The following is an 18,306-nucleotide window of genomic DNA, read 5'->3' as shown; positions in this document are numbered from 1 at the left end:
CTGCTTTCCTGGAAGGTTTCAGGTTGTGTTAAGTCTGTTTCTGTAGCAACAGATAAATTGGTGTCTATATAATAAAGAACTGACAGGAGAAAATTGTGCTGCACTCTACTGTATATGTGGTCCTGAAATGTTTTTGTCTTTGTAGCCTTCCTCCTCCTCCCCTGAGGCTGGCTGTTCCATAACCTCCAGCTTTTGACGGAAAAGGAGTAACCAGGAGTTTTGCTTTGCCAGGTCATCTAATAGGTGAACGTGACTTTCTGTAACAGCCACATCGCAGTGTACCAGAAGTAACAGCAACCTCATCCAGTGCTGCTGGTTTAGCTGTGAACCTGCAGGGTGGAGTGGACATGTGAAACCGATGACTGCTTGGTTTTCTGGACCAACAGACAATTTAATCCTCAAAACACCCTCCAGCTCATAAAGGCTTTAACTGAAAATTCTCCAAACCCGGAATGACTCTGCCACCTCACCATGGCTGGATCCCCTGGCTGCACCCACCACAAGTGCTCCAGGGCCCCGAGCACCCAAACTGCTGCCCTCGCTTCGCTAGGCAGGTCGGTGTCGGGACGCGTGCACGCTACCACGCCAGTCCACGCTGACTCAGCATCAGCTCCATGGCTGCTGTTCAAGGCCCAGAGCAGGGGGTGATCTCTGCCTTGCTTGTGAGGTTTAAGATGTAATGGCTCTGGGTATCCAAAGGCCTTAGCTGGCTTTTTTCTTCATTGTATTCTCTGTTGAGCTGCGCTTTTTCAGCTCCCATCCTGCCCTCTCCAGTTCTGCAAAGAAGGCATGTTTAATCTAAAGATGATCTTTCAAAAGTTCCTGATGTTCAGGTTGAAACTCTTTGAAATAGAAGGGGGACCAGTAAGTGACTCAGTCACTATATGAAAATAGATAGGAAATAAACCTTTTGCCTCCAGTCCTTCTCCCAGTGGGAGGATTCCTATAAAATGAAAGGAGTAGGTCAGAAAATAAGTCATGTCAGCAAAAACTGATTCAGTTGTGGAGGCCAGACTTTCTCTTCAACCTAATCATGGTCCCGAAGCTGGATGAGGAAGTATGAGAGGGAGCGGCCCAGATGTGTCAGCACTAGGCTGGGGCAGAGGCATCTGCCTCCAGATGTTCCGTCACTAACTTTCAACATTTTTCTGAAATTGTGTTTTAGCGCAACGCGCTGTGGGAAGCACCCGGGCATCTGCCTGGGTTGGTTCTTCATGCGGAGGGCGGAGGGCGTCGCGCAGGGACGGGCGACGCGCGCTACGGGCTTTGGCAGGGAGGAGATGGACCAGGCGCGCAGGGTCAGCGAGGCCAGTCTCTGGCTCCCACTGGCAAAGCAGCCCTGTTCCCAGCGGAGCATGGCCCTGGCCAGTTTAGGTGACCCTTGTGCGTGGGTTTCCAGCTCTCCCTGCTGGGGCCCTTGCGGAGGGCAGCTAGCTTGGCTGGGGTTGTGGTTTGCACTGGCCTCAGCACCTGGTTTTCTAAAGGAACTCAGTTTCCAGACACAGGTATCTTGATTGCATCAGGCAGAAGCACAGTTTTATTAGAGAAATTTTTTCACCAGCAGGTACATTAGTGATCATACTGCTGGTTAACTCCAGCAATAGTCATGGTGGTTGGGCACACGCAGCAATACAGACTGGAAAAAGCAAACAGCAAAATAAAGCAGAATGTGGCCCAACACTCTGCTTATCCCTCTGACACATCGCTTAGCATGGCTGAATAATACAAAAGAGCACGCTCCTTGCTCCTTGCAGAGGCATACAGTAAATATTCTCTCTCTTTATCCGTGGCTCTGCTTCAGGGATCTCTTGTTGAATATTCTCATTTCTCTGCTTAATCACAAATCCTTCTGCAGGGCACTGGAGAGATCAAAGGAAACATTATTTTGTTTATAGCCAAAACAGATTCCTTCCCGCGCTGCCACCCTACACACGTGATCATTTCACAAGCCAATGCAATTAGAATTTCAGATCAATGCTGTCCCTTCCTGGAGAGCTCTGACTGTTGCTCGCCAGTCGGGCAGATGGGGTTTGTAGCTAGCCTGAGCACGGTTTGCCCTTTTTCATAAAAATGCCGAGTGGTGGAAGCTGCACAGTCGCACCAGCAGCAATCTGGATGAGGGAACGGCATCGGTGTCCTTGCCAGAACGGTGCCCCTGCTCACACTCGTTCTCCCTGACCAGCTGTCGCCATATTTCCTCCTTTCTTTTTCACTTTGGCTGGAAGTTTCCCCCTGAAACACTACTGGTAGTTTTCTGCCAGTAATCCCATGATTCCTGCTTTTTTTTAATGACTTCTGGGCACTCTGCTTTCTCCTACTCTTTCCTCTGTCCCAGCGTTCATGTCAGTCCTTTCCCCACATTCTCTGTGGCTTTCCTGCCTGCTGCCTCTCTCCCTCTCCTTTCTACCCCTCTTCCCCCTCCTCCCTTTTTGCAGTTCTCATGCTTCCGAGCAGTCACAGCTCCTGAAAGCACCTGGTGCAGCCACTCCTCTGTGGGTCCCATCATATGTTTCCCAGGAGCCTCACAATAAAACTTTCAAATAGCACCTGTAAGCTACGTGGGAAAGATCTTTGTTGCTGCCTGTCCTTGTTGCATTAGAATAGAGAAAACTGTGGAAATCTTGTAGAGCGTTGCAGATCTTACCTTGTATCTCCGCAGCTGCACAGGATGGCATCTGGGAAGATGAAGTGTAAGTGTGGCTTGTTCTGATGATACCTCCTCCTCCTATTCCACTTGTTCTTGCAACTCCTCCTCCTAGACCCGAAGACTGACCAATTCCTCCTTGCTGACTAGGGGAACAGGAAAATCACATTTTAGCGAAGGAGATGACAGATAAACTAGAACTACAGTTCGTTTGTTGTCCCTGCTGCTCTCAATCTGTTTTCCTCTTTGGCATAAAACTGCAGCGACCTTTCTTCTCGTGGCAATGGCTGGCACGGGGAGGGAAGCAGATTGTCGCCATGGATTAGCAGGCGGCCAGAATAGGTCAGTGAGTGTGAAGGAGGTGTGCGGTGCCTCCACCTATTGCTCACTTTGCTTTTATGTTAAAATACCCAGGACACAGGTATTTGTATTGTTTGGTGCGTCTCAAGCCTACTTACATAAGGTCCTGCTGCCCGCCCTCCAGCAGGCAGCGGTATGTATGGATCTCCTGCTCCAGACGGCATTTGACGTCCAGCAGGATCTTGTACTCTTGGTTCTGGCACTCCATTTCTGCTCGCAGATCAGCCAGTTGCTGCTCCACGCACGTGATCTGGCTCTGGAGCTCAGCCAGGTGGTTGTTGTAGCGACACTCTGTCTCAGCCAGCGAAGATTCCAAGTTGTCCCTCTGAGGAGTGACGTGGCACAACACAAATACAGGCATGAGAAACACTGCGCTTAACTACAAATTCTTACATCAAAGCATAACTGTGAGACAGCCGAGCTTTACGCCAGCTCTCCACCCACCTGGCTGAGCTGGGCCTGCAGATCGATTTCCAGGGCTTGCAATTGGCGTCTCAGTTCGGTAACCTGGTTGTTGCACGTCTCTACCTCCTGACCGCTTGTGATAACCTCCCGATTCACCTCCTCAATCTGAAAATCACCAACCGGAATAAAGGTGTTCAGGGAACGTGTAATGTAAATCGGGTTAGGTGTTAAGGAAAGAGCAGAGAAGCTAGCAAAAACATAAAATAAGAAAGGTTTGGGTGAATGCTCTCGCCCTAATGGAGTGTAAACCCTGCTTGTCCTTCCTCTTGCTCTTCCAGTAGTACTGCTGTCCAGTTCTCTCTGCTTGCTGCTTTGTAAAGAGTTCCCATCTCAAGTCTCACTAACGTGCAGTAACTCATGTCCCGCTATGAGCAGGACGCAGAGGGGCAGCATCCCCCGTGTCAATTTAAACCGCCGCCGAGTGCTGCTACAGTGTGTTGTGTGGTTTTAACATGTAACAAATCCCTGTGGAACCGTTGCCTGGGTGTTAGCCTGGGAAAGCCAGAGCTGAGTAAATTTACTCACCTTGCACTCATACCAATCCTCCACTTCTTTGCGATTGCGTTCAATCAGCGTCTCATACTGGCACCTCATCTCCTCCAGGATCTTCCTCAGGTCTGGGCCAGGGCAGGCATTGACCTCCACGCTCACGTCTCCAGTCGATTGTTTCCTCAGGCAGTTCATTTCCTGGAAACACCACCCAGATCATGTCATTTTTTAAAAAAGAAGGAAAAAAACGAGGGAGCTTAGTTCCCCTATAGGGAAGAGCGGAGGCCCTGGCAGAGACCCTCTCTGCTGGGCATTCACAGCTCCTGGTTCACAGGTATGGTCTCCATCAACCATGTTCCCCCCCCAGGCCGCCACCCCAGAGCTGGGGACCACAGAGAGGGAGGGCGATGGGTCCTGCATGCGCTGATGCTTTTGACAGAGGGGGGCAGGACCCTACCTCCTCGTGGTTCTTCTTCAGGCAGCAGAGCTCCTCCCGCAGCGACTCCAGCTGTGCCTCCAGGTCAGACCTGCAGAGAGTCAGCTGATCCAGGACTTGGCGTAAGCCATTAATGTCAGCCTCCACGCTCTGGCGCAGCGCCAGCTCCGTCTCGTACCTGGGAGTGAGAAAGAAAGCAAGGAAGAGCAGTCAGCGGCTGACGCCACCATTTCCCTCTTTTCTTCATTTGACTACCCGTCTTTCTTTCAGTATTCTCCTAACTAGCCTCACAGGATGCTGAGAAAAGCAGTCTGAGGCTTGCTCCGTCAAATCCGCCCTCCGCCTGCCTTCTCTGGAGCTTTTCCACTGGGGCAGAGGTGTCCCTCACCGCGTTTGCACGCTCCAACAGGAAAAACCAAAAGCTTCCCCTTTGAAAGACACCATGTGCCAGAACGGCGGCTCAGGTGAGCCCATGCTGCTCCCCCCTGTCTGCAGATCCCTTCTGCTTTCTAAAGAATTCAGATCTCCACTCAGAAACATCTTGTTGTCCCAAACCTTCCATCGTGGAACTGCCACTGATTAAGGCAGCTCTAGAAGCAGTGGGTGAAAGAGCTTTTCTGCACGGCCTCCGCCTGCTCTGAGCAGCAGAACTCGGGAACCTGCCCGAGATGTCACCAGCTCTGCGAGCAGGACAGCTCTGTGCCAGGGGACAGCGGTGTGCCGGGGGGTACTCACTTCACTCGGAAGTCGTCGGCTGTCATCCTGCTGTTATCGATGTTCAGAATGATCTTGTTGTTGTCTATGGTTGCGCAGACAATCTGGAAAGAGAATATTCACTCCTGAAGTCTCTTCCCTGTATCCTCAGGCTCAAGTGTAGCCACTGGCTGGTGCTACCAGACCTAAACTCTTCCCCTCTCTTTCTCTTTTTAGTACTGGGTAGCAGGCATGGGGGAGGTGAGGAGCACGGCAGTCACAGGGGTGAGTGTCCAGTGAGGCACGATGAAGGCATTAAAATGATAAAATACGTGGTTCAGGTGCAGGCAGGCAGGGAGGTACAACTAGCGTTGCCCAGCACCTGCCGCAACCCACCTAACCTTTTAAACTGGACTCTTACCTCACGGATAAGGGATTTAAAAGCTTTGTTTCAAGACTTAGTTACAGGTCTGGCTCATTCTGTTTCCTGGATTCTTTTCACTTTGTTCTTCTTTGTGCGTTGACATCCTAGAATTTTTGCCAAATACTTTGCGAACATTTTTAATCTTAAATTGCATACCAAAATGTGTTATGGCAATGATCTCTTTGTTCTTATTTTTAATTAGATGCCTGATATTTTCCAATTCTGTATGAAAGAGTAAACTTGTAAAAAAAGGAAATAACATTTAGCTGGAATGCTGCAAGACTGATGACAGAATAATATAAATTCGGGCAAATTAATGCGATCCATTATTTATTTCTCTTTCTCCTGCTCTCCTGGCATACGTCGATTTAAACACCTCGGCACAGATCTAATTCAGAAAGACTTCTGAGCCGATCCAGACGTATTCCATGCAGATAATGTTTCCCCCTTCAAATATATCTGATGAATAAAAGCAATGGAAACAGTCCAAACACTCAAGGTTTCTACCTCTGAGCTCTAGGGCTTTCTACAGGCAGCTGTCTTAATGGCTGTTTACAGAAAGCATTTCACAACTAGGAAATGTTACTCCTGATAACTGCATTAAGTTGTGAACCAACACCATGGAGAAGCTTACAAGGGAAAAAGCAGCCGAGAAATGGTGTTACCTGATTTTGAAGATCTTCTATTTCTTTATAATAGCAGCTGTAGTCCCGTGGCTCACAAAAAGGGCCCTGCTTCGCGTACCACTCCCTGATTCTGCACTCCAGGTCAGCATTTTCTTGTTCCAGGCACCTCACCTTGTCCAGGTAAGAAGCCAGGCGGTCGTTAAGGTTCTGCATGGTGACCTTCTCGTCACCAGAAAGAAGGATGCCATCACCAGCAAAACCACCTCCAACTACCCCTCCACCCAGACCAATACCAATGCCACCGCCAATGCCACCGCCAAAGCGAGCACTGCCACCGCTGAATCCAATGCCCGAACATCCTCCGAGGACGGCGGCTCCTAAGCCACCTCCATAGTTTCCACCAACCAAACTGCCAGTGCTCAGTCCTCCTCCGTAATTCACACCACCACAGTAGCTTCTACCAGAAAACCCTCGGCTACCACCTATCCCACAAGTCGTGTATCTTCCAGAAGAGACTGAGGAGATCCGTGCTCCTCCACCACCACCACCGCCACCGATAACGCAGCTGCCACCGCTGGTCCTGCCCCTGAGAGAGCCAGTTGTCTGCTTAATACTACAACTCATTTTGAGGACTGCTGCAGATCCAACCCAAAGCCCAAAGCAAGATGCACAGCTTGATATTGAATCAGACTGCAGGTTGGTTGTTGCCGCAGATCTCTATTTATACCTTCCAAAGGGGGTGTCACCTATAGGGTGTTTCTTCTTCCCACGGGGCTGGCTAGTCTTGCTGTTTATGCCAAGAATAAATAGCCCATAGGCAGTTTCCCTCTAGAAATCCCAGTTCACAAGGAAGATACTTTACATGTCAGCAGCTTATTCCAAAAAGTAAAATAATGTTTTATGAGTCATCAGCTTTTTGTATGATGCAAACTTTACAACAAGTCAAGAAAAAAAGTTGCCCTAGATTATGTACAAAGAAGAAACATTGGTATATATAACATCAAAGTGCCTTTTATCTTTTATTAATTTGTATTTATTTTATTCTTAGTCCAATAAACATTGTTATATCACATGCTGTGGTAGAGTATGTGGAACAAAAATGGGAAATTAATATAATTTCTCGCTTCTGAAAAGTGTGAATAATAGCGACCGTCGTAGTGAAAAGACCAGGGATATGGTGGTGGAGATGCCTGTCACCTGGCCCAATGACAGGCAGTAGCTCTAGTACAGGCTTTACTGTGAGATTTCTTAGGTCGCTGAGGTAATTCCCCCATGGGTTTAGTTCCCCATTTGTGGCTCGTATTGCTCTGGTCATGCAAACACAAGAAGTCAGCTTGCTCACAGCCTGCCAAGATCAGGCCTGCTCATTGGCGGAAGTCCCTGGTTATCTCCGTGTCTGGATGTTACACAGACCTGATGTGAGCTGCATTGTGTGAAGTACCTCTCTGAAGTTATTTTTCAATTGCTTTAATTGCTGTCCGTGCTGCCTCAATTTGTGGTGATCGTAGATAAAAAAAGAGATGACAGGAAAGGGAGCATCCATGGGCGATACATCCAGTTCCCTGGATGGGCTGAGACGTCATCCCACGGGTCTTTGCCATTACTAAGATTGTGCTGAGCACAGAATAAGAAGGAGAAAAGCTTTCTGCATTTCTTAGCTGAGTTTGCCAGAGAAGCACCAGGCACCAGCACAGCCTGGCTCGTCATGGGAGCACGATCTCTACAACCAGGCAAGCAACAGCCAGAGAAGCGTTCGGAGAACTGGCTCCACCAGTCCAAGTGTCTTCCTCCAGCAGACTGCTGTAATGGGAGGATATTCTGCTCTCCAGGGGACAGAGGCTTCAGTTCCCTACAGGGTGGAATTTCCAAGCAACTCTTACTCACAAGTAACCTTTGACTCAAGGATGTCCATATTTACAGGAGCAGTTGTGATAACTCCTCTTTGGCGGTGAGGGTGACACCTGCCAGGGAGCCCTGGGAGCAGCCGTGGCCTCCGGACAGAGGGCACAGAAAGGCTGCACTCGCACGCTCGGCCACCCCTCACCCACTGGTGGCACGCGTGCTGTGTGTGCAGTTAGGTGCCGCCTGTCACCGTGCTGGGAGAGTGTCCCCGAGCATATAGAGATGTGCTCATCTTCGCACCGGCGTAAGTCAGGACTCTCTGCTCTCCAGTGAGATAATTTATTTCTTTACTTAGATCAGAAATGATAAAAAGACGCCTACCCAAGGCTGGCAGCATCCTAGAATATTCATTTTTTGTATGGCGTAGTGAAATAACTTGCTCAAGGACAGAGCTGGAGTCTGTCAGAGCTCAGATTCCTAGCTAAGACTGCAGTGCCTGAAATACGAGTCCATCCTCCCCCTAGAAGCACATCCCCCATGCTCCCCACACAGCCTACACTCACACAGTGAAAATAATGAGCAAAAAGGAGGATAGGGAGCAACTCTGCCTTTCATCCGTCATTTTGAGGAATATAATTGAAGACAGGGTGTGGCTGTAAGAGGCAACAGAAATTAATATAATGTCTGGATTGCTTGGAGCTTTGCTTCTGCTGGGTAGGTTTTCAGAAGAAGTTACCTAACAGCAACCTACAGCGAGCAGCGCTCTGGGCTGAGGCTGCCTTTCTTCCCCTGTCAGAGTCTCAGGCTTAGGAAGAGACACTGCAGATACCGGACATTTCTCTATGGGAGGGCAGGGAGCACCTACACCTGCTTCTTTCAGCAGTTACCTAGTACGAGGAAGGAATAAGGCTTGCCCTACAAAGCAAACTGGTTTGCGGCACTGAACAACATGTGACATATGTCCCGGCTGAAAGGTCCACAGGCTACTGAATCACATTTTAACAGCGAGGATTAGAAACAGCCATGCAATTCTTCCGAAGCACTCATATCTGGGATATAACTGCATTCTTTGGAGCTCTACTGGGCTCCTGCCAGTTTCACTGGGACTGATACTGCAAATGCATCCAAAAGCCAGTCCCAGACTAACCAGCCTGTATTTTAAAACCAGTTTGACTTTTCTTCTCGCTCGTGCGCTGGGTTTGCTGGGTTTGCAGCTGTGTTTGCTGGCAGGCGGGCAGCTCGCACGGCCGCGTGGTAGTTTCACTCCAGGCAGCGCGGTGTTGCCCTGCCCCTTACGACCGTGCCGGGGCTCCGAGGCTCGGCGCTGAGGCCTCGCCAGAGGTCGGGCGGGGGCATGTGTGTGTGTTCGCTGGCTATGTGGCTCCCTGCTTTCTCTAGCTGTGAGCCACCACCTTGTTCTGAAACATCCATCAGTACCAGGTCTTTTCCCCACTGAACTGGTTTCTTTACCTCCACTTTTGTTATTATTTGTATTCCTGCAGGCTAGGAGCATAGCCCTGGGGCAGAACCGTGTGTAGGAAAGGACTGTGCAAGTCTAAGACAGAAAAATGTCCCCAGAGGATTTACAACCTAAATGTAAGACAGGAGGAAACAGTCAATTTCATACAGATGGAGGTAAAGGCAGCAATGACAGGCTGTTGGCCAGCGCCGTTAGCGGTGGCCTCAGCACAATGTCAGTGCAAACCCTGTGAAGGCTTGTGGGCCTTTTCCTGTGGGAAGAGGCGAGAGGTCTGAAAGCGGATGAAGAGGCCGTAAGTGTAAATATTGGCGCGCCGTGATGGGCAGCTCAGGAGGAGGCGGGAAGGTGTTACATTTTCAAGTGACGGTGTGGGCAGGGTCCTGTGGGAACTGCGACTGTCCCGGCGCGCAGCCCTTCTGCAAGATGTCAGCCTGTCTCCTCCACGCTCTGCTCCCTCCACGCTCTGCTCGCTGTACTTATCAAAGCTGATAATGTTTTCTTGTGTCAACTACAAGAAGGGTGTGTCTAATTTGACAGAACTTTGCTTTCATAAGCATTGCTTCAGTGATGTTTGTGCAACCACATTGGAATATGATTTTATCTTGTCACTTGTAATTACCATTAATAATTTGCATAACAGCCATTAGGCATCACTTATTAAACACTTCTTTGATGTGATACTGAGCCGGCTCCAGACCCCATGCTCCCATCTTTCGAATGCAGACCATGGCTTTTTTCTGGCTCATGACTCATTGGTTTATACCACGTTTAGCAAAATTCCTGTAAGGCTAGTGAAATAATTATCACAAGGAGTTTGCTAACGTCATGATCCTAGGTCTTAAGTGCGGCTCAGAGACCAAGGCGACTCCTCTGCTTCAGTTTCTTTCTTGCTGACTGTTCACGTCTTCAAACTACCTCTGACATTTGCGAGTGATGAAGTAGAAGTTCGGCAGAACACAGAGGTGGGCAGAACCAGATTTCCTGCTACCGAAGCTCACTATCTTCCCTGATTCATTTTGGGAAGGGTTTTAATTTCCTTCCAGCACCTACCAGACGGTGACAGTGCTGCCAGACTTCCCAGCATTTGCATCTCTGGAAGCACGGCTGATTACCACGGCAAAGAAGAGCACAAGCAAATTTGTATTAGGACGGACTGGAATCCTGAGGGGTGAAGGAAACTACAGCAATTTCACCCCTGCATGGACGGCCAAGTGCAGCACAGGTCGGGAGGAAAAGCAAGGTGTTGGCCTGTGGTCTGTGCTGGCAGAGCCACGTGGGTCAAACCAGAACCTGACAAGCAGAACCGGAGCATTCAGGCGCTTCCTGCACTCGGATACCTCGCAGTGATACAATCGAGACAGGCAGCCAAAGGTGTGGGCGAGCCAGAGCCTCCCCACAGTGTCTTCTTCTTATCTTTATTTCATACTTGTACTAGAAAGTCTCTTAATTTCAATACACTTTCAGTATGTGGATCATACTGGCAGCTTAAATTGTATTATTCAGTGTACCAAGCTGAGAAAGCTCCTGCTTGATTAAAGTAGTAGCTAACTCATCTATATAATTCTTTAGAAATGTTACACAAGCCAGTAAATGAAAATACAAACCCCACAGATAGTTACTATGGGTGTGAGTGAGACCGTACCTGTCTGCGCATTTGATAAAATAGATTTTTATAGAGAAATTATAGTTTATACATCACACCAGAATATGGCCTGCTATTAAAAACGCGTAGCGCCTGTAATCAGGTGTGATTGCTTGTGGAGTGCAGTCCTTAACTCATCACTGATTTCCCGCATTGGCAATTTGCAAAACTAGTTGTTTTCTTTCTGTTCCTTCACTGATGTCTTAAACCTCCGGCATGTTCACTCCTCGGGGATTTTTCCTGATGGTGTAATTCACATGTGTCTGCTCTCTCTGTAAGACAGAGACCATACCTGCTGGAGCAATCACAGTACCTTTCATCTACAGGCACTGGTCATGATGGGGATAGCTTCTGCGTACCAGCCCGAGCGCTGATATAACCCCCCGCTTCTCTCTGGAGCAGCCACCCTTGCTCTTCTTATCCTTAGATTCATCTCCCAGTGTTATACCTTCAGCCTAAGTCTCTGTCTGCCTTTGAGATACCCATCCATTCTTGCTTTACAAGATTTGCACATCAGAAAATAAAAGAACGAGCTGTTGCAAGCTGCATTTCCCATGTGCTCGTGTGAGAGGCTCTTTACGTCAATATGGTAGAAGCTTGCCTCCTGTCCCAGGTCACTTCTTGTCCTGTCGTCCCATGCGCTGCATCCTCTGCATTCCATTTATCTTCTCTTCCCCGTCTCCCTGTGCTGTTTCCACCATCATTGTTTTCCATCACTGTCCAGGTTATAAACTCATTGGGCAGGGAAGGCAGCCCTTTATTTCTGCATTGCATTTAACACCACCGCAGAGGTGCTGTGTAAACACTGAGGCAGGTTAAACAACCCTGAAATGCACGGTATGATTAGCGTTGCAGGAATAGGAGATACAGAACTTAGTAGACAATGTATTTAACACAGAGCCTTGTCCAGGAGCTCGTTAAAGCAATTACCCTACAGGGCTAACAACTGCCTTACTTAGACAGAGGCTGGGGGAGGCCATCCCGCAGCGGGACGGCTGGAGCCGGTCCCTGGGTCGCTCACCCCTGGCCCTCTGCACTGGTGCCGCCACCTCCATAAAGACATGACGCTCGACTTGGAGCTGAAAGCTTGGAGCACGAGAGGTGCACATGAGCAGACAAGGCGTTCTGCAGAGCAAGGGCTCAGAGCAAGACACAAAACTGGCTACAAAAAGTCCCTTCTTTGCTGTGATTTTTGCCAAGAGAGTAGCTGTCTGTGGCCAAGCTTTGGCTTGGCCCACGTTGTCATTCCAGAAATGTCTGAGCTGTTTCATTCTTTAGAAATGGACGCTGGCTCGGGCTCATCGTATCCCCTGAAGTCTTCATGCTGGAAGCCTTCACGTTAGACCTCTGTGTAAGGTTAGTCATCAGTCCCCATCCAATACTTCATTACAGAAAAAGAGCTACATAATGAGGAGCAAAGACTGTAAGTGCTGCTCACAGCCTGACACGTTTGTTAGGTACCGCTCCCGGGGAGGAGGGGCAGGCTGGGTCTTGAGTCTTTGCCTGCACAAGCAGCAAAATGCAGTTGTGTTCCTGAATGCGTTTGTAATTCCCTTCTTTGTGGTAATAATATACCAGCATCTTTTTTTTTTCTGGCTGTTTATTATATCTTACTTTTAAAAAAATTCTCTCCCACATATTAATTTGTCTCACCCTTTTATCTTCCCACATGTTGCCAGCTGGTTCTTCCTGTTTGCCTTTTTTTTAAATCCATTTGGAGGTTCTTTATTTAGCGTTTTCTCTGGGAATTGTTTTCCTCCACCAGAAGGGTGTGTCAAGGCCAGCAGAGCCTTGCTTTCAAAATTACTACTTCAGTATTATTTGGGAAAACTTGTTGTTCTTGATTTTACCCTGTTACTGTACATTCCTAATAGCTCAAAGGTGTTGTATATTGTATTTTATATTAGATTAGATTAGATTAGATATCACACACCTACTTTAATGAAAACTCGATTCTTGCTCAGAAGTCTCTTTCAATAGAAGACTGTCAGACTGCCTTGAAACTCCTTCCCTGCACTCTGTCCAGCCTCCCCGAAAGCTTCTTTCCTCATCACCTTCTACTCCATGTCTTCGCTTATGCTTCCTCCTCCAGTAGCAAACGCCCCTTGCCACAGCATCAGCCTGTCCCTTTCCTCCATCACCCTGCAGCTGCCCCTCCATCACCGACCCGCAGCCATTGAACTCAGCAGCAGCAGCGCGGCAGATGGGAGCATCGCTTGTTTTCCTTTTTCCCGTGTAGTGATTGCTTTGTGGGTATAGATCAAAGGTGGATTCCTAACCAGAGGGGTATGATCAATATAAATATCTGCATAACAATCTTTACAATACTTGTGTGTTATATACTTGTAGAAATTATTTCTCAGGTTCACGGCTGTGTTAGTAGTAGCAAAGTTTTATTAGAGACAAGCTTTGGTAGCTGTTAGACAACTGGCTGCAAAACAGATTAGCCCAAGTGAAGACCAGTGACTGGATCAAAGCAGTGTCAGAAGATGAAGGCAGCAGGCAGCGTGGGTGGCAGGAGGCAGCCGTTCCGCAAAGCCCCTCCCAGCTGGTGCTATAAGCAGAACTGAGAACTGTCAGGTTATTTTTGCCTTGCTTTTTCCAAACGGTTTGTTTTTTGAGAGACCTCGTCGGGGGGGGGGGTGCGTAGTGGGGCTGGCAGGGAAGCTCTCTTGTCTGCCGTGACCTGCTGAGGGAGAGCAGAAGCATTGCTTTGTCAGGGGTTTCAGCTGCATGCCGTGCCTTTCTCTTACGTCCCCCTTGCTCTTGTACTGACCTTGCTCTTCCCTCCTCTCTCTAGCTTGCTTAGTTTTATACACCTGTTGAAAGATGTGACTGATTCCCCTGCCGGTTCCTCATTTCCGTGTTGTGCTGAAAGCCTTATTTAAACACATCCACTACCAGTAACCCCCCGTGCCAAAAATACTTCCCATGCGTAAGCTTATAAATGTCCCACAGCGGCATCCCCTGCCACCGCTTCCTACCGCAGCTCGACTAGTCCCCGTGCTCCGCCACCCACAGTCCCAACCGCGGCCCTGCACGCCTGACTCCCTGCGCTGCCTCTCTCCAGGAAAAAGAACCTGTCTCCAGCCCCGCTTTGCTGCCCAGAAAAGCCTGGCGATCTCGCATCCTCCTCTTGCCCAGGTACCCAGCAGGACTAAAGAGGCAACTCACGGTCACACTCACAGGGCTCTAGAGGACACCTCACCTCACGCATCCTCGCCCGGAGCGCACGGGCTTAGGGCAGGCATGGCTGACACAGACCGGCTTTAAGCCCACCACTTCTTCCAGCTGATGCTGCAGGGACTCCTCTTCCCACTGTCCCTCTGTGGAAAGGAGACAGCGCTGGTCACCAAGGCCCCTGCCATTCGCGCCCTGGAGATCTGCGCCCTGGCCTGGAGCGCTGGCTTTAGCTGCGCCTCTTCAGTCGCTGTTGGCCATTTCCCCTTAGAACCACGAGGGCCATTAAGAGCAACAATTAGCACGTCCTCCGTCCTGCCTGGCTGGTGACAGCTATTGCTTTTCCGCCTTGACACGCCCGGGATTACCAGCTGCTCCCAGACAAGCGCTGGCAGTGTCATTTCCTCCACTGCAACTGGCATTTTGGAACAAGAACTGATTTTTCATGTAACTAATTTAGGACTGGAGACTCCAGGAGAGCCCACCTCAGGGCACCACCATTAAAATACATCTTTCTCCAAACTACTGGAGCAGGTGGGTGCTCAGGCCGGTTATGTGTGTGCAGCCATTTATGAGATTAACAGCATGCCTCGCTCTTCCAGAATCTCAGGCAATGGGAGGCAGGGAAGAGCCAACTGCTTTGCATACAAATTAAATTTCCCAAAACTTTAATTAAACTTGTTGTGTGAAACTGAAAATGTTTAGATAATTTATTGTTTCAGTTAATTCAACTGCCAGTCCCTAATCCTGTCTAGCTGTGGCAAAGCCAATAAAACTCAGTTAAATGACAGTGTTGGTAGGAGACCTTGCCCAGCTCACAGTGAGAACCGCCCTTTAAGGAGCTGCGATGCTGCACCTTGCCCGGGGGCCTGGGCCAGCTCTGGGGGCCTCTCCCGGCCGTCGTCCCTGGCCCAAGAGGGGCGAATGGTCTCTGGCTTGTGCTCTGGACATTTATCATAGCCAAATCCTCAAAGCCTCGTGGTTTGCTAACAGACCCTGTCTGCTAACAGGTCAGCACTGGTTCCTCACCACAGTGTTGCTTTTACCATTCGTATCACAAATTTTCATATCCCTGCAAGTCAAAGCATAGAGATTTTACTGTGCGCGGGTCTGCCTGTAGTCTGCGTACATGATGTCGTGCTGGCCCCCCTCCAGCAGGCAGTGGTAGGTCTGAATCTCCTGCTCCAAGCGGCATTTGACATCCAGGAGGGTCTTGTACTCCTGGTTCTGGCACTCCATTTCTGCTCGTATTTCAGCCAGCCGCTGCTCCACGCAGGAGATCTGGCTCTGGAGCTCAGCCAGGTATTTGTTGTAGCGACATTCAGTTTCCGCCAAAGAGGATTCCAGGTTTTCTTTCTGAGAATAGGAACAACACAGAGGTACCTGGGCATGCTGCGAGCTTAGCCCGTCTGGTTACAGGTACGGCTCTGGTCATGCAGCTTTCTAAAGAGAGCTGGGGAGTCTGAGATGCGAATCGTAGTGGCATCACCTACCATGGTGAGCTGGGCTTGTACATTGATTTCCAAGGCCTGCAGCTGACGTCTCAGCTCAGTGACCTGCTTGTTGCTGGACTCGATCTCCTGGCTGCTAGTGATGACCTCCAGATTCACCTCCTCCACCTGCAAAGTTAGAAAAGAGCAGCCCTTTCCTCACTTCCCACAGCATCTCGTTACAGCAGGGCCTTCACCACACTGCTTGTGCGCGCCCTGCAGCGCACCTGAGTATTTCCAAATCTAAAGCCCTCCCATTTATTCCGCTGTGACCCTGTAACACCATGCAGCGGCCCCTCCACCACGAGCAGAAGAGCACTGAATGAGGGCAGTACAATTAGATGCTGAGCACATCGGTGACAGACTTGCTGATATTAAGACATCTCCACTAAGTGTTCTTAATCTCTCATTTTTCCCTTTTCCCCCAACAGGCAGAGTAGGGTACAGCTCTGCCTGCGTATAGTACCTTGCAGGCATACCACTGCTCAGTCTCTTTGCGGTTGCGCTCCATCAGCATCTCATACTGGCACCTCAGATCCTCCAGGATCTTCCTCAGGTCTGGGCCAGGACAGGCATTGACCTCCACGCTCACATCTCCAGTCGCCTGTTTCCTCAGGCAGTTCATTTCCTGCAGAAAACACACGCACCATATTAGTAATATTTAGTCTCAGGGGAACTTTCCTTCTTCTTTCTCCTTATTTCTCTAAGAGAAGGGGCAATCTAACCTCCTCGTGGTTCGTCTTGAGACAGCACATCTCTTCGGTCAAAGCCTCACACTGTAGCTGCAGGTCAGTCTTGCAGCTGGCCAGCTGATCCAGGACCGGGCGTAAGTTGCAAATGTCTGCATCCACATTTTGCCGGAGACCACATTCAGTCTCGTACCTTAGGCCACAGGCAACAAAGAAAGGTCAGCATGGCAGGAAACCATGGCAAGCCTGTGAGTTGAGTTTGTGGGGAAAAAATACGGGACCAAGTTCTTCCTTTGCTGCAGGCCTGCGATGCTGTAAGCATTGCCAATGGTATCCACGCCTTTCCCAGAGATCTGTGTTGTCATGCGGCAGCATGACAAGCAGGGTGTCAGGGTTTCCCCATCACCATCGCTCACCTGCCCTTGCACGGGCAGCGTGAACCCCTCAGTCCAGTCAGGACCGTACTCACTTCACTCTGAAGTCATCAGCAGTCATCCTGTTGTTATCGATATTCAGAAGGATTTTGTTAGTCTCCATGGCTGCACAGAGGATCTGGAAAAGAAAATGCAGCAGAGAGAGATTTGGGCTTGTGGCTTTCTCTAGCTACAGAAGGACCTGGAGGAAACATCCACCTGGGGTAGTGCAACCCACTTATTTTATAATGATTCCATATATTGGGATTATTAATCAGTCAGACGGCATTACAGCGGGGAAACCCGCATGCCAGCTTGGTGGAGCAGGCTGCGCTGAAGCTCCAGCTCTCTCTAAACACAACGTCCTCCTCCCTCAAACCGTCCGTTTCATATAAACCATTGCTTCATGGGCTCCTCCAGAGACATGGCTATTGCCTCTGCCGTTTGACATTGGTCTATCCACGTGTGAAAACGAAGCCCAAAGAAATATCAGAATTTTGTTGAAAAACAGTGATTTACCTGGTTTTGAAGGTCTTCGATTTCCTTGTGAAAGCAGCTGTAGTCGCGTGGCTCGCAGGCGGGCCCTACCTTGGCGTACCACTCCCTGATCTTGCACTCAAGGTCGGCGTTGTCTCCCTCCAGGAGTCGCACCTTGTCCAGGTAGGAGGCCAAGCGGTCGTTGAGGTTCTGCATCGTCGCCTTTTCATTGTTAGCGAATAAGATCCCATCGCCGCAACCAGCGCTGACCCTCGCAAAGCCACCACCGACGCCTCGAGTGCAGATGCCGCCACCGCTGAATCCAAGGGTAGAACAAGCCCTCTGGGTAGCTCCAAAGCTCCCGCCAGTAGCGCTGCCGGTGTTCAGCTGCTTCCCGAGTAATCCCTCGCTTAAACTGCCACCAGAAAAATTGCCAACCGCACCACCTAAGTCATAGGCAGCATATCTTCCCGAGGAGGTGGAGGAGACCTTTCTTCCGCTGCCAGCCGCAGAACTGCCCGTGCTGCTCCTGCCTTGGGAACAGGTAGTAATGACCTGCCTGACAGCACAGCTCATAGTGAGAGCGCGAGGAGCCAACTCGGAGCCCAAGGCAAGCTGCGCAGATCGCTGCGGGATCCGATTGTGATCCCTCTGTCCCCACAGCCCTCTATTTATACCATTCCTCGTGGATGTTGCCACCGGAGAAGGGCTGTTTATTCTTCCTCCTTGTGACCTGGCTAGTACTATGTTTTTTTTTTGCAGCCGGAAATATTTCCCCAAAGGCGTTTGTCTCCAGAAATCCCACAACAGAAAGATGCTTTGGTTAACAGAAGCGTGTTTCAAAACTACATCAAAAATGTTACTTCCTGAATCATCAGGTCTGGCTTGTGATGACAACTAAACAACAGTGACACGAAAAACGACAATACCCGAGAGTGCCCGGGGAATAAAACATC

The 18,306-nt window shown here is 49.6% G+C and overlaps 2 protein-coding genes across 2 annotated transcripts; both read right to left on the bottom strand.

Moving 5' to 3' along the window:
- Positions 1 to 1,519: 1,519 nt before the first annotated feature.
- LOC104048916 (keratin, type I cytoskeletal 13) lies at positions 1,520 to 6,809 on the bottom strand. The gene is made up of 8 exons (XM_064473004.1): positions 6,177 to 6,809; positions 5,130 to 5,212; positions 4,416 to 4,572; positions 3,995 to 4,156; positions 3,449 to 3,574; positions 3,103 to 3,329; positions 2,645 to 2,790; positions 1,520 to 1,859 (listed from the first exon to the last, which is right to left on the bottom strand). Exons 1-8 carry the CDS (start codon positions 6,759 to 6,761, stop codon positions 1,834 to 1,836), a joined length of 1,512 nt encoding a protein of 503 aa, XP_064329074.1. The 5' UTR covers positions 6,762 to 6,809; the 3' UTR covers positions 1,520 to 1,833.
- A 7,530-nt stretch (positions 6,810 to 14,339) lies between these two features.
- LOC104048915 (keratin, type I cytoskeletal 19) lies at positions 14,340 to 17,926 on the bottom strand. Its single transcript, XM_009509497.2, has 7 exons — positions 17,393 to 17,926; positions 16,930 to 17,012; positions 16,497 to 16,653; positions 16,238 to 16,399; positions 15,775 to 15,900; positions 15,411 to 15,637; positions 14,340 to 14,427 (listed from the first exon to the last, which is right to left on the bottom strand). Exons 1-7 carry the CDS (start codon positions 17,924 to 17,926, stop codon positions 14,340 to 14,342), a joined length of 1,377 nt encoding a protein of 458 aa, XP_009507792.2.
- Positions 17,927 to 18,306: the final 380 nt, after the last annotated feature.

Source organism: Phalacrocorax carbo, chromosome 25 (assembly GCF_963921805.1).
Source record: "Phalacrocorax carbo chromosome 25, bPhaCar2.1, whole genome shotgun sequence".
In the NCBI taxonomy this organism is placed as follows: domain Eukaryota; kingdom Metazoa; phylum Chordata; class Aves; order Suliformes; family Phalacrocoracidae; genus Phalacrocorax; species Phalacrocorax carbo.
The sequence above is the reverse complement of the archived record's forward strand: the minus strand, read 5'-3'. Positions and strand labels throughout refer to the sequence as shown.

Bases quoted from the DNA above. Each gene is read 5' to 3' on its own strand.
- LOC104048916 (XM_064473004.1), bottom strand. From the start codon at position 6,761: ATGAGTTGTAGTATTAAGCAGACAACTGGCTCTCTCAGGGGCAGGACC. The intron at 4,573-5,129 runs GTGAGTACCCCC...TCTCACTCCCAG, and splicing joins GCCGACGACTTCCGAGTGAA to GTACGAGACGGAGCTGGCGC. The intron at 4,157-4,415 runs GTAGGGTCCTGC...TGGTGTTTCCAG, and splicing joins TGAAGAAGAACCACGAGGAG to GAAATGAACTGCCTGAGGAA.
- LOC104048915 (XM_009509497.2), bottom strand. From the start codon at position 17,926: ATGAGCTGTGCTGTCAGGCAGGTCATTACTACCTGTTCCCAAGGCAGG. The intron at 17,013-17,392 runs GTAAATCACTGT...TTTCTTTTCCAG, and splicing joins TCGAAGACCTTCAAAACCAG to ATCCTCTGTGCAGCCATGGA. The intron at 14,428-15,410 runs GTACGCAGACTA...TCCTTTCCACAG, and splicing joins GGGGGCCAGCACGACATCAT to AGGGACAGTGGGAAGAGGAG.